The sequence below is a fragment of the Mobula hypostoma genome, chromosome 18 (assembly GCF_963921235.1).
Source record: "Mobula hypostoma chromosome 18, sMobHyp1.1, whole genome shotgun sequence".
NCBI lineage: Eukaryota > Metazoa > Chordata > Chondrichthyes > Myliobatiformes > Myliobatidae > Mobula > Mobula hypostoma.
The window spans coordinates 34,175,107-34,188,345 of NC_086114.1; the positions used below are offsets into that span (position 1 = coordinate 34,175,107).

General features: G+C 42.3%; 1 protein-coding gene across 1 annotated transcript in view; it reads left to right on the forward strand.

Annotated features, from left to right (window-relative positions):
- Positions 1-2,904: 2,904 nt before the first annotated feature.
- The window catches only part of LOC134358462 (pyroglutamylated RF-amide peptide receptor-like), a 33,091-nt gene continuing 22,756 nt past the window's right edge, over positions 2,905-13,239 (forward strand). The window contains exons 1-2 of the mRNA XM_063070702.1: positions 2,905-3,259; positions 12,923-13,075. Of these exons, the coding sequence (XP_062926772.1) occupies positions 2,905-3,259; positions 12,923-13,075 (508 nt within the window). The remainder of the gene's footprint in view (positions 3,260-12,922; positions 13,076-13,239) is intronic.

The window sequence follows — 13,239 nt, forward strand, 5'->3', positions numbered from 1 at the left end:
GGATGGAAGACATTGTCCAAGATGGCATGCAACTTGGACAGCATCATCTTTTCAGACACCACCGTCAGAGAGTCCAGTTCCATCCCTACAACATCATTGGCGTTACGAATGAGTTTGTTGATTCTGTTGGTGTCTGCTACCCTCAGCCTGCTGCCCCAGCACACAACAGCAAACATGATCGCACTGGCCACCATAGACTCGTAGAACATCCTCTGCATCGTCTGGCAGATGTTAAAGGACCTCAGTCTCCTCAGGAAATAGAGATGGCTCTGACCCTTCTTGTAGACAGCCTCAGTGTTCTTCGACCAGTCCAGTTTATTGTCAATTTGTATCCCCAGGTATTTGTAATCCTCCACCATGTCTACACTGACCCCCTGGATGGAAACAGGGATCACTGGTACCTTAGCTCTCCTCAGGTCTACCACCAGCTCCTTAGTCTTTTTCACATTAAGCTGCAGATAATTCTGCTCACACCATGTGACGAAGTTTCCTACTGTAGCCCTGTACTCAGCCTCATCTCCCTTGCTGATGCATCCAACTATGGCAGAGTCATCCGAAAACTTCTGAAGATGACAGGACTCTGTGCAGTAGTTGAAGTCTGAGGTGTAAATGGTGAAGAGAAAGGGAGACAAGACAGTTCCCTGTGGAGCCCCAGTGCTGCTGATCACTCTGTCGGACACACAGTGTTGCAAGCACACGTACTCAGGTAATCAAGAATCCATGACACCAGGAAAGCATCCACCTGCATCGCTGTCAGCTTCTCCCCCAGCAGAGCAGGGTGGATAGTGTTGAACGCACTGGAGAAGTCAAAAAACATGACCCTCACAGTGCTCGCTGGCTTGTTCAGGTGGGCGTAGACACGGTTCAGCAGGTAGACGATGGCATCTTCAACTCCTAGTCGGGGCTGGTAAGCGAACTGGAGGGGATCTAAATGTGGCCTGACCATAGGCCGGAGCAGCTCCAGAACAAGTCTCTCCAGGGTCTTCATGATGTGGGAGGTCAATGCCACCAGTCTGTAGTCATTGAGGCCGCTGGGGCGCGGCGTCTTCGGCACAGGGACGAGGCAGGACGTTTTCCACAGCATATGAACTCTCCGGAGCCTCAGGCTCAGGTTCAAGATATAGCGAAGTACTCCACATAGCTGAGGGGCACAGGCTTTGAGCACCCTGGTAATGACAACATCCGTTCCTGCAGCCTTGCTTGGGTTGAGACGTTTCAGCTGTCTTCTCACCTGTTCAGCTGTGAAGCCCACCATGGTGGTTTCGTGTGGGGTATAGTCATGAGAGCAGGGTGGGGGACTGTGAGGAGGGGTAGGAGGGGAGAGTGGAATATGTGTTGGTTGGGGGCCGACAACAGATGCCTCATGTATGGGATGGATAGGGGCCACAATGTCAAATCTGTTAAAGAACAGGTTAAGTTCATTGGCCCTGTCCACACTGCCTTCAGCTCCTCTGTTGCTAGTTTGCCGGAACCCAGTGATGGTCCTCATCCCCCTCCAGACCTCTCTCATGTTGTTCTGCTGGAGTTTCCACTCAAGCTTCCTCCTGTACCTGTCTTTAGCCTCCCTGATCCTGGCTTTCAGGTCCCTCTGTATTGCCCTCAGCTCCTCTCTATTTCCATCTCTAAACGCCCTCTTTTTAGCGTTCAGGATGTCCTTAATGTCCTTTGTTAGCCATGGCTTGTTATTTGAATAACAAAGGACGGTTCTTGTCGGAACATTGCAGTCCACACAGAAGTTGATGTAATCGGTGATGCACTCTGTGAGCCCATCAATATCCTCTCCATGTGGCTCACAGAATGCCTGCCAGTGTGTCACCTCAAAACAACCCTGGAGTGCCTCATAAGCCTTCTCCGACCATTTCCTCACTGTCCTCAAGGTTGCAGGTTTACTCTGCACCAGAGGGACGTAGCAGTGTTTTAGGTGCACCAGGTTGTGATCTGACCTTCCCAGTAGGGGGAGGGGAGAGGAGCTGTATGCATCCTTAACGTTAGCATACATCAAATCCAGAGTCCTCTCCCCTCTGGTTGTACAGCTCACATACTGCGTGAAGTTGGGCAGTGTTCTAGCCATGGTAACCTGGTTGAAGTCACCCGAGATGGTAATGAGGGCACTCGGGTGCTGGGTTTGTAATCTGGCCAAAATATTGCAGACGCTGGAAAATGAAATAGTAAATATCGTTTGGTCTTAACGTTTCTGGACAAAATAGCTCCAACTGTTCAACCTTTTCTACATATGTAATATTTCAGTTCAATTATGACTCGAATTTGAAAGGGCATTCATTAACTGCTGCACCTGCTCTCGTTAAAAACAGCTTATGGGAGACAGGTTGATATTTACGTTTTAACATCTTGAAGATAGGTCTTGCTTTAACAATTAATAACTGACTTTATTTACTTTTTTTTTAAGACCAGACCTTCGTTTCTCGTTGATTCAAACTGCGTTGGATGAACTGGAAGTCAATATTTTTCAGTTTGGGAAAGCGCTGGTAAAATATTTACTTTTACAGACAGCACCGAGGAATTGGCGGGAAATTTAGTTTGAGCAAACCTGTCATTCATTTCCTCAAAACAATTGCGATCAATCTTCCTACTACACAGAGCAATAAAAACAATGGTCACCCATACGGAGAATATCTGAATTACATTTTCAGTTGGTAACACTCACGCGTGGTATGCTTTTTCCTTATGGGGTGCAGCACCTGGGAAGGCAAGTGACCGCATGTTTACGTCTGCATCCGCAGACTGAAGGTATAAAAGTGTGTAACCATTTCCTTCCAAGTCGAACTTGTCTTGATTACCGGCGAGAACCTGAACTGTCTTCGCTTTTAAAGGAAGCTATCTGTGAAAAGAGACCGTCCTTACTGACCGACTAATTGCAACTATAGGGAGGAGGGGAGAATAGAAATGAAAGTCTTAAAAAATTTCCGCTCTTTTAATGTTACGCCCCAAATTCTGAACCAGATCTTGGATTTTTATAACATCTCTCGCGAAAAATTTATTCAGACATACAAATTGCAGCCGCTGATCCGTGTCCCTGAGTTACCGTTCACCAGTAAGGTAGCTCTTACTGTGACCTATTGTGTGATTTTCCTACTTGCTCTCTTTGGAAATAGCCTGGTGCTGTACACAGTGAGACGGGAAAAGTCTCGAACGGTTTACAGCATCCTTATCCGTTCGCTGGCGGTCAGCGACCTGTTCATCACCTTCTTCTGCATTCCATTCACCCTGCTGCAAAACGTCTTCATCAACTGGATTGGAGGTAAGTTTCTCTTTCTCAATAATCTCTGAATAGTACGGATTCAACAGCAAAAACAGAACTGGTATTGATTTCAGATCAATTATATTGCAGCACTTGCTGACTCTTTTATGCATCTTTTGCAACTAAAATGCCATAAAAATCTCTCAGATACTTCACGCTAGATATTTTACACTGCATTTGTGTAGGCCAGCTACACCTCTGAATCTAGGTTCTTACATCTTGAAGTGGATTGCCAGGTTATAATGGTAGCTGAATAAGTCTTGCCGATTTCTTTCAATTTACTTATTCTTGCAATCTAGTTTGTAAAACAAGTTATAACATAGAAAGGACTGGAAAGGAAACATTGGTGCTGATGCTCCCCAGAAGCCTCTCTCTTCTTCTGGCCACTATCCTTCCACTTCTTCAGACTTTTGTGTTTACAGTTCACTTGGGCCATCCGCACTGTCAAGGAGAAATCCCAATAGACCCTTTCGCCTTTTTCTTAAGTAGCTAAATTGTGACAAATTCTCATTTGACGTATCTATATCTATCACTCAATCAGGCAATACATGCATCAAATTGCCCTCACACATAAAATTATAGAACAATACAATACAGAAACTGGCCCTTCGGCCCACAATGTCTGTGCTGACCATGATGCAGCTCAGGCTCTTTTGTCAATTAATATAAACTCAGCCATTAGAAAATCTATTTGAAACCTTAAACAGAATTAAACACATCTATCAAATCTCCCTGCTTTAAATAATTTGTGATTTGTCCATTTCATTCTAATTCTATTCTTATTGTCACATAAGACTAAAGCAGAAATTTCTAATTTTGAGATCCTGCTCTTCAGTATCTTCACATTCAGCCTGCAGAACTTCATTTCTTTCTCTTAGTCGCTATTGTCAATGTGCACCATTACTATTGGCTGTCCACTCTCTCCATTTAGAATGTATTGAAGTCCCTTTGTGATTACCTGTTGTTATCATCTTAATAATAAATTTCAGCATTTTTTCAATATCAGTTGTTAGGCCAATTAACCTGTAGTTTTTGGAGTTCTAATATGGCCCTTTTTTGAATATTAGTGTTACATCTGTAGCTTTCCAGTTACCTGGGACCACTACAGGATGCATGAAATTCGGTAGATAACAGCAAACTTTTTCTTAGGCAATCCATCAAAGTTGAGGATCCCTTGTTTTCACTCCAGTTTGTGGGTGCTGAGGAGTCTAATGATAATTCTGGGATAACATTAGTGTCTTGCATGATGAAAACTAATCCTAGATAATCATTCAGAATTTGTGTCATTTCCCTGTTTTCCATTGTCAAACGGTGCCTTCTGTCCTTCTGTCTTTGCACAGTTTGTTGTCTTTTGCACATTGGTTGTTTGTCTGTCCTGTTGAGTGCAGTCTTTCATTGAGACTATTGGATTTACTGTGTATGCCTGCAAGGGTTGTACATGGTCTCACACACACACACACACACACACACACACACACACACACATATCTTGATAACAAATTACTTTGAATTGTTAATATCACAGCCTCATAACTAAGGAACTGATACGTACTTCAGCCAATCTCTTCCCTTTTATACACTTTGCAAAAGCTCTGATGCAATCCTAATGGTCTTAACCTAAAATATCAGCCAACTCTTCACCTCCAGAGATGCTGCCCGAAGAGCAGAATTCTTCCAGCAATGTTTCTTTTTGTCCTAGATTCCAGCATCAACAGCCTTTTATGCCTCCTTTGCAGAATTGTTTGATTTTATACTTTTGCTGGTTACCCTCATACTCTACCTTCTTGCTCTTTCCAATTATTTAAATCATCCTTTGTTACTTCCAAAACATTCCCAATCCTGCAATAGGGCACTAACCTCTGCAATACTGTGTGCCTTTCATTTTCAACTTGATGCCAACCTTAACTCCTTGAATAGCCACAGGTGGTGCATCCTTTACATCAAGCCTTTCTCCTGCATTTCTTAAATTGCTGACCTAACATCACCAATTTATTTGCCTTGTCCACATTAGGCATCTCAGCCATCTTAACATTGTAACTGTTATTAATTAATTAAGTTTAGGGTCAATGTTCAGATTCCTACTCTCAAACTGAATATTCGCTCTTTTTCAGAGGATTCTTAACGAATTCATTCATTTTTCACACCTCTTTACACAATGACAGATATAATAAGAATACTCCTTTTTTAGTTGTCAACATGTTGCTCTAAGAAATCAACGCAAATACAGTCTATGAACTCAAGACTGGACTTGAGAATTTGATCTGTCTAATCTCCATTCTGCACGACTATTGTATGTCTTTCATATGATCCCCCTTTACTAACTGACATACATTCTGTCCCACTGCTGGGGGATTATGTACAACTGCCAACAGTAATTTTCTATCCTTATTATTTAACTCTTCCCACACTGATACTACATCTTGAACTTCTGAGCCAATATCTTTCTTCACAAGTACAGTGCTTCTCCTTTGTTAACAGAGTGACTCTACTGTTCTATCTACCTGAAATGTCAAATACATCGGAATATTCATTTCCCACTCCGGTTCATTTATCTTGCAATCGTATCTCCATTTGTTATCAGATCACGTCCGATTATTTTTATCTGTGCTGTCAACTCATCCATCTTATGAAGGTTGTGAACTCCAGAAAGAAAAGCTTTAATTTTATCTGATCATTTTCCTTTTTTCTAACTTCCTGATATGTTCTGATTATCACGACTCCTGCACTATTGCTTATCCTTTCTGGCATGCAAATACTTGTTCACAAATTTGAGTGGAGCTTTTGTCCATTCTGCCTGGCCCCTTAACACTTTTCCTTTCTTAATATTAACCTCCCTCAATCTCCCACAGTGTAAATTCATATCGCCCTCTCTACAGGTCTCCTTTTAAACTGTCCTGGTTTGCAGCTCTGCTTTCTCTAGTCCCCTGTGTGTTGCACTTTTAAGTTCACTTGTACCTTTGAACTCTTTTGCTCTTCTCAAAATATGGGGAAATGTTGCACAGCGCTCCTTTGGGTCTAATGGAGTCCTGTTGCTGTCATTTTGAAAAAAATTCTTCAAACATCTACAAATGTTACCTGACCTGCTGGTTTCCTTCAGCAATTTGTTTTTTGCTTCACTTTCCTTTGCTCTTTTTACCACCTACCCTATAAATATACATGCTGCTTTTTCTGATAATCATTTTACCCTTATTGGACGCATCTCCTTTTAAACTCACCTGAGTCAGTTTGCCAATGTCCTCTTAAATAAATTTGGCTGCTTTTTCCCATGATTTCTTGGATGGCAGTGAAAAGAATTAAGGTAATTTAAACAATAAATTTGCTAGATCCAAGAATGGGTGGGAACCTCAATGAAACAACATCCTGAAGGACTGTTTGGAAGGATGTTCCCACTAGTGGGGAAGACCAGAAACAGGAGCCACAACCAAAGGGTTCAGGGTCAATCTCTTGGAACTGAACCAACGTAAAAAGTTCATTCACCAGAAATGTGATGAGCCCATGGAGTTACTTACAACAGAAAGCAGCTGTGGCCAAAGTAATAAATATACTCACAAATGAATTAGATGTAGTTCTTAGAGCTTATAAGATTGAGAGACAGGGGAAGAAAGCAGAAACCTGGATGGCAGCCATAATCATATGGAAGGAGATGCAGACTGGAATGGCCGAATTGTCTACCCATGCTTTTCTTTTTGTTTCTGTGTTTCCCCATTCTCCTAGTACACCATCCATCAGCAGCACTTATACTGAGCTCACTCCCTACCCCTTTTAAACTCAAAAGGACAATGTTTCTCATGTATCTTTTACCCATTGTCATGGAAAATTCAACAGTGATGTCAAATAGGGCACCGAATGCATTTACAAGACTATAGAAAGAGGAGGGAAATACGAGCAGCTCTTCAACACAGCCCACACAGACGAGCTGGTTGTCTGGATGGTCTCCTTCTGTACTGTAACCTTTTGTAAATCTGTCATCCCCTGATATGAACGTCCTTAAATTGCTTCCCACAGTTGACAAGACTGTGCTGAGCCTTCCCCCGGGCCAAGAAATGGAATGTGAATTTCCATGTTTTCTGAACAGTTATGCTGGGAAATTAGTCTCAGTACTAAACCCGTGGCCAGTTAGGCCTGGCACACAATCATTGAACCCATTCGTTTGAATGGAGAACAACAACTGCAGATTGTTGGGTGACACAGTGGTGCAGCTGGTACTGCTGCTTCTCCATAGCTCCAGTGACCTGGAAAAGTGGAGCAGTAAGTTGCCTCTCTTGTAAATAGAGTAGTTCAGTGGGAGAGTCTAGGGTGAGTTAATGAGGATAATGGGAGAGTAACATGGAATATATGAAAATGGCTGCCTGATGGTCAGAGACGACTCACTGGTCTAAAATATTTGTTTCTATGCTGCATGACTCAATGAGACACCTTGATCAGCTGGGACGTGTGGCACAATCTGCTGTAAAACTGGAATTTACCACCAGAAGGGCCAGTATTGCGGGACCTAAAATTGGATAGAGACTCATCAATTGGATTGCAATCTGCTGTGGTGAACTCAGTCAAAGTCATAATGCTATTAGTGGACCTGCAACTAGCAAGTATGAAAAGAGGTTCAAAGTTCAAAGTAAATTTATTATCGAAGTACATATATGTCGCCATATACAAACACACTGAGATTTGGCTTTTTTGTGGACATACATACACAGTAAATTCAAGAAACACAATAGAATCAATGAAAGACTGCACCCAACAGGACAGACAAATAATCAATGTGCAAATACAAAAGAGAAAATAATAATAAATAAATAAATAAGCAATAACTATCGAGAGTAGGAGATGAAGAGTCTTTGAAAGCGAGTCCATAGGTTGTGGGAACAGTTCAGTGATGGGGCGAGTGAAGTTATCTCCTCTGTTTCGAGCTTGATGGCAGAGGAGTAATAACTGTTCCTGAACGTAGTGGTGTGGGTCCTGAGGCTCCTGTACCTTCTTTCTGATGGCAGCAGTGAGAAGAGAACATAGCCTGGGGTCGGTGGGGACCCTTGGTGATGGATGCTGCTGTCTGGCGACAGCACTCATGTAGATGTGTTCAATATTGGGGAGGGTTTACCCATGATGGACTGGGCCATATCCACTACTTTTTGTAGGATTTTCTATTTAAGAGCATTGGTGTTTCTGTACCAGGCTGTAATGCAATCAGTCAACATACTCTCCATCACACATCTATAGAAGTTTGTCTAAGTTTTAGATGTCATGCCAAATCTTCATAAACTCCTAAGGAGGTGCTGCTGTGTTTTCTTCATAATTGCATTCACATACTAGGCCCAGGACAAATCCTCTGGAAATCATAACACCAAAAATTTAAAAGATGCTGACCCTCTCCACCTCTGATCCCTTGATGAAGACTGGTTTATGGACCTCCGGTTTTCTCCTCCTGATGTCAATCATCAGCTCCTTGGTCTTGTTGACATTGAGTGAGAAGTTTTTCTTATGGCACCACTCAGCAGGATTCTCAACATCCCTCCTACATGCTGATTCATCAGTACCTTTGATTCAGCCCATGGTAGTGGTATCACCAGCAAATTTAAATATGGCATTGGAGCTGTGTTTATCCTCACAGTCATGAGTATAAAGCAAGGAAAGCAGGAAGCTAAGCACATAGACTTGTGGTGCACCTGTGCTGATGGAAATTGTGGAGGAGATCTTGTTCCCAATCCATACTGACTGAGGACTGCAAGTGATGAAATCAAGGACCTAATGCATAAGGGAGTATTGAGACCTAGGTCTTCAAGCCTATTGATTAGTTTTAACGGGATGATAGTTTTGAGGTGGTATATTGGTGTGGGATGACAGAACTTTTGGAAGTTTTGGACTATTGGCGAAGCCAGTGGAATTGAAGAGGAAGTGACCATTTCTTTGCTTCTGAAACTGCAAAGCACCAGCTCAGAAAATGGCAACTTGAATTGAATTGACTTTATTACTTGCATCCTTCACATACATGAGGAGCTGGGAAGTGATTGGTGAGATGAGGTGAGAGAGGGAAAAGGGGATGGAGAAGGAGTTGGGGGGCAGGTTGGGGGGAATAACTGGAAGTTTGAGAAATTAATGTTCATGCCAGCAGGTTGAATTGAATTGACTTTGTTACTTATATCCTTCACCTACATGAGGAGTAAAAATCTTTATGTTACACGTCCATTTAAATGTGCAATTTATAGTAATTTGTAATAAATAGTATGTACAACAGGACAGTTACCATAGCATTGACATACAATTGTATCAGCGTGAATTAATCAGTTTGATGGCCTGGTGAAAGGAGCTGTCCAGGAGCCTGTTGGTCCTGGTTTTTATGCTGCTGCACTGTTTCCCAGGTGGTTTCAGCTGGAACAGTTTGTGGTTGGGGTAACTTGGGTCTCCAGTGATCCTTCAGGCCCTTTTTATACGCCTGTCTGTAAATGTCCTGAAATGTGAGAAGTTCACAACTACAGATATGCTGGGCTGTCCGCACCACTCTTTGCAGAGTCCTGCGATTAAGGGAGGTACAGTTCCCAGACCAGGCAGTGATGCAGCCAGTCAGGATGCTCTCAATTGTGCCCCTGTAGAAAGTTCTTAGGATTTGGGTCCCATACCAAACTTCTTCAACTGTCTGAGGTGAAAGAGGCGCTGTTGTGCCTTTTTCACCACACAGCCAGTATGTACAGACCACGTGACATCCTCAGTGATGTGTATGCCAAGGAACTTAAAGCTGTTCACCCTCTCAACCCCAGATCCATTGATGTCAATAGGGGTTAACCTGTCTCCATTCCTCCTGTAGTCCACAACCAGCTCCTTTGTTTTTGTGACATTGAGAAAGAGGTTGTTTTCTTGGCACCACTGTGTCAGAGAGATCACTTCTCTGTAGGCTGCCTCATTATTATTTGAGATAAGGCCAATCAATGTAGTATCGTTAGCAAATTTAATTAGCAGATTGGAGCTGTGGGTGGCAACACAGTCATGGGTATACAGAGAGTAAAGGAGGGGGCTCAGGACACAGCCTTGAGGGGCACCTGTGCTGAGGCTCAGGGAGCAGAGTGGGGGGGACAGAACTTGAAGACAGAATGATCTGTACTCGAGGGATATGTTTTACATATTGAGCCAGGTGCCTTTAGTGGGCTACACTTCTGTCAGAGGCAAATGAAAGGCAGTGTCCTAACACCCTGGAGGCAGAGGTCACACACTAGTACTGCCTCAGAGGGCTCTGAAAATGACTATGGTAGGGAACATACACCCAGTGGTCACTTTATTAGGTACACCTGTACACTTGCTTTTTAATACAAATATCTAATCAGCCAAATATTTGGCAGCAACTTAATGCATAAAAGCACGCTGATATGATCAAGAGGTTTGGTTGTTGTTCTGACCAAACATCAATATGGGGAAGAAATGTGATCTATGTCACGTTGATTGTGCAATAATTGTTGGTACCAGGCGGGGTGATTTAAAGTCTCAGAAACTGGGGTACAACAATCTCTAGAGCTTACTGAGAATAGTACGAAAAATGGAAAGAAGAACATCCAGTGAGCAGCAGTTCTGTGGACAAAAATCCCTTGTTAATGAGAGCGGTCTGAGGAGAATGGCCAGGCTGGTTCGAGCTGACAGGAGAGTGACAGTAATTCAAATAATCTCATGTTACAACAGTGATGTGCAGAAGAGCATCTCTGAATGCACAACATGTCAAACCTCGAAGTGGACGAGCTACAGCTGAACATACGCTCAGTGGCCATTTTATTAGGTACGGGATGCATGGGGCATTTTCTGAAACCCCTGACAAATCACAAGAGATAACCAGGAGCATAGAAGAATCCTTTTCTAATCTCACCAAGATACTTACTTGGAGCCAGAGTGTATATAATTTCAACACAGGAAGTAATGGCAACTTTAGTCTATTTGATTTCATTAGAGACCAAAGGAGACACAGCAGAAGCTCTTTATTATTTTTGTAGGACTGCGGACCTGCAGCATATTTGACTCACAGTGCTTCTTAATGTCACTTAGGTGTAACTAGCTGTCACGATCCCACTCAGGAACAGATTGTATTAACCCTGTGAAGTAGGCTCTTATTGAGAAACAAAGATAGATTCTGGTTGCACCGCCGCATGGTTTGGAGTCTCCAGTGTGGAGGATCACAAGGGACTGCAGAGAGTTAAATGCCAGCTGCATCATGGCATAAGCCTCCCCACCATCGTCAAGAGGTTGTGCCTCAAGAAGGAGGCATCAATCATTAAGAAACCTCACCATCCAGGATATGCCCTCTTCTTTTTACTACCATCGGGGTGGAGGTACAGGAGCCTGAAGGCTCACACTCAATCTTTTAGGAACAACTTCCTCCCCTCTGCCATCAGATTTTTAAATAGTCCATTTAAAAAGAACACTACCCCACTATTCCTCTTTAACACTATTTATTTATTTGCTTTCTGTGACTTGTAGTAGATTTTATGTCTTGCACTGTGCTGCTGCCACTAAACAACAAATTTCATGAGATATGGCAGTGATGATAAACCTGATTCTGATTTCTGAAAGGTATTGGATAAGCAACTAGAAATGAGGAAAGGGGAACCATATTTAACCAATTGAGCTCTGTTGACTTGTGCCATAGGCTACCTCTTGAACTTGCTGCAAGCAGTTCCCACCAGTACTCAGTTATTTGGGCCAGATATAGTCGACCAACCTCTTCAACCTGAGCAGCAACTACAGCTCGAGTGGCATTGTGCTAAAGTTTAAACAGTCAATGTTTTGGGCCAAGACCCGTCATCAGGGTCTCAACCCAAGATGTCAACTGTTTTTTTTCCATAGATGCTGCGTGACCTGCTGAGTTCCTCAAGCATTTGTGTGTGTTGCTCGGATTTCCAGCATCTGTAGATTTTCTCTTATTTGTGCTAAAGTGTTGTGTCTCAGAGTGCTCTATAATTTTTGAGTGGAGGTAAGTCTATGGTGGGAGTTTCGCCAATAATCAGTGTCATTGTTGATATTGTTTTAAATAATTAAAAGTATATATTGTTTCAAAAATTAAAAATTAATGTGTATTAAAATCATTAGACATCCTCTGTGAAAAATTCCTCTTCAGATCCCCTTTTACCCTTTACCCTCCACCTATGCCCTCTTTGTTTTAGACACCCCTATTATAGGGCAAGGAGAATATATAAGAAGTATTCTTATGGAGAGTTGAATTGTAAAAGCATAAGAAACCTAGGAGAATGGAATGGAGCTGTTAGTCATGTTAACTCTGTGTGTTAGTGAATATCACCAGAAATGGAGATGAAAGAGTTATGGAAGGGAAGGGTTGGAAGCTGGGGAATGATGGAGTCTAATAAATTTTTACATGTCAGGGAAAAATCAGGAATTAGTTGAGAAATGGTCACCAATGTACTGTGAAATTGTCTCAGAGTTACACAAGCACCATTGCAGAATGTCTTTGTCTGTAGCCATCTGACATTCATTGCTGCATAATTTCCATTGTGATTTCCTCTTTAGAGAGATGCAGTAAATGTGCAGACTTTGAAGGTGTATGGAAGAGTGGAGTATCTCTTTTTGGCTGGGTGTTGTGTATTTGTGCATGCGTTTTAATTTTTATCAAAATAACCAGATTAACTCCATTGGATAGTCATTCTGTCAATATTTTCCAATATTTTAAATGATTTCTAGGGACTTTCATCTGCAAGATGGTTCCTTTTGTTCAGACTACAGCTGTCACGAGCTGCATTCTAGCAATGTTGTGCATTGCTGTGGAGAGATATGAAGGGATTGTACATCCACTGAAGAAGCATTATCTGATGACAAGGGGACACATCATGCTTGGTAGGTCTTTTAAAATAATCAATGTTATGCAGGCAAAATTAGAACTAACAAAATCCTACAAAAAGATAATGTGGAATTAACAGTTTTTTTTGTTGAACTTGCTGAACATGGAAAGAATACTGATAAAGACTGGTCTGATATTCCTTGTAGGCAGTGAGATCCTT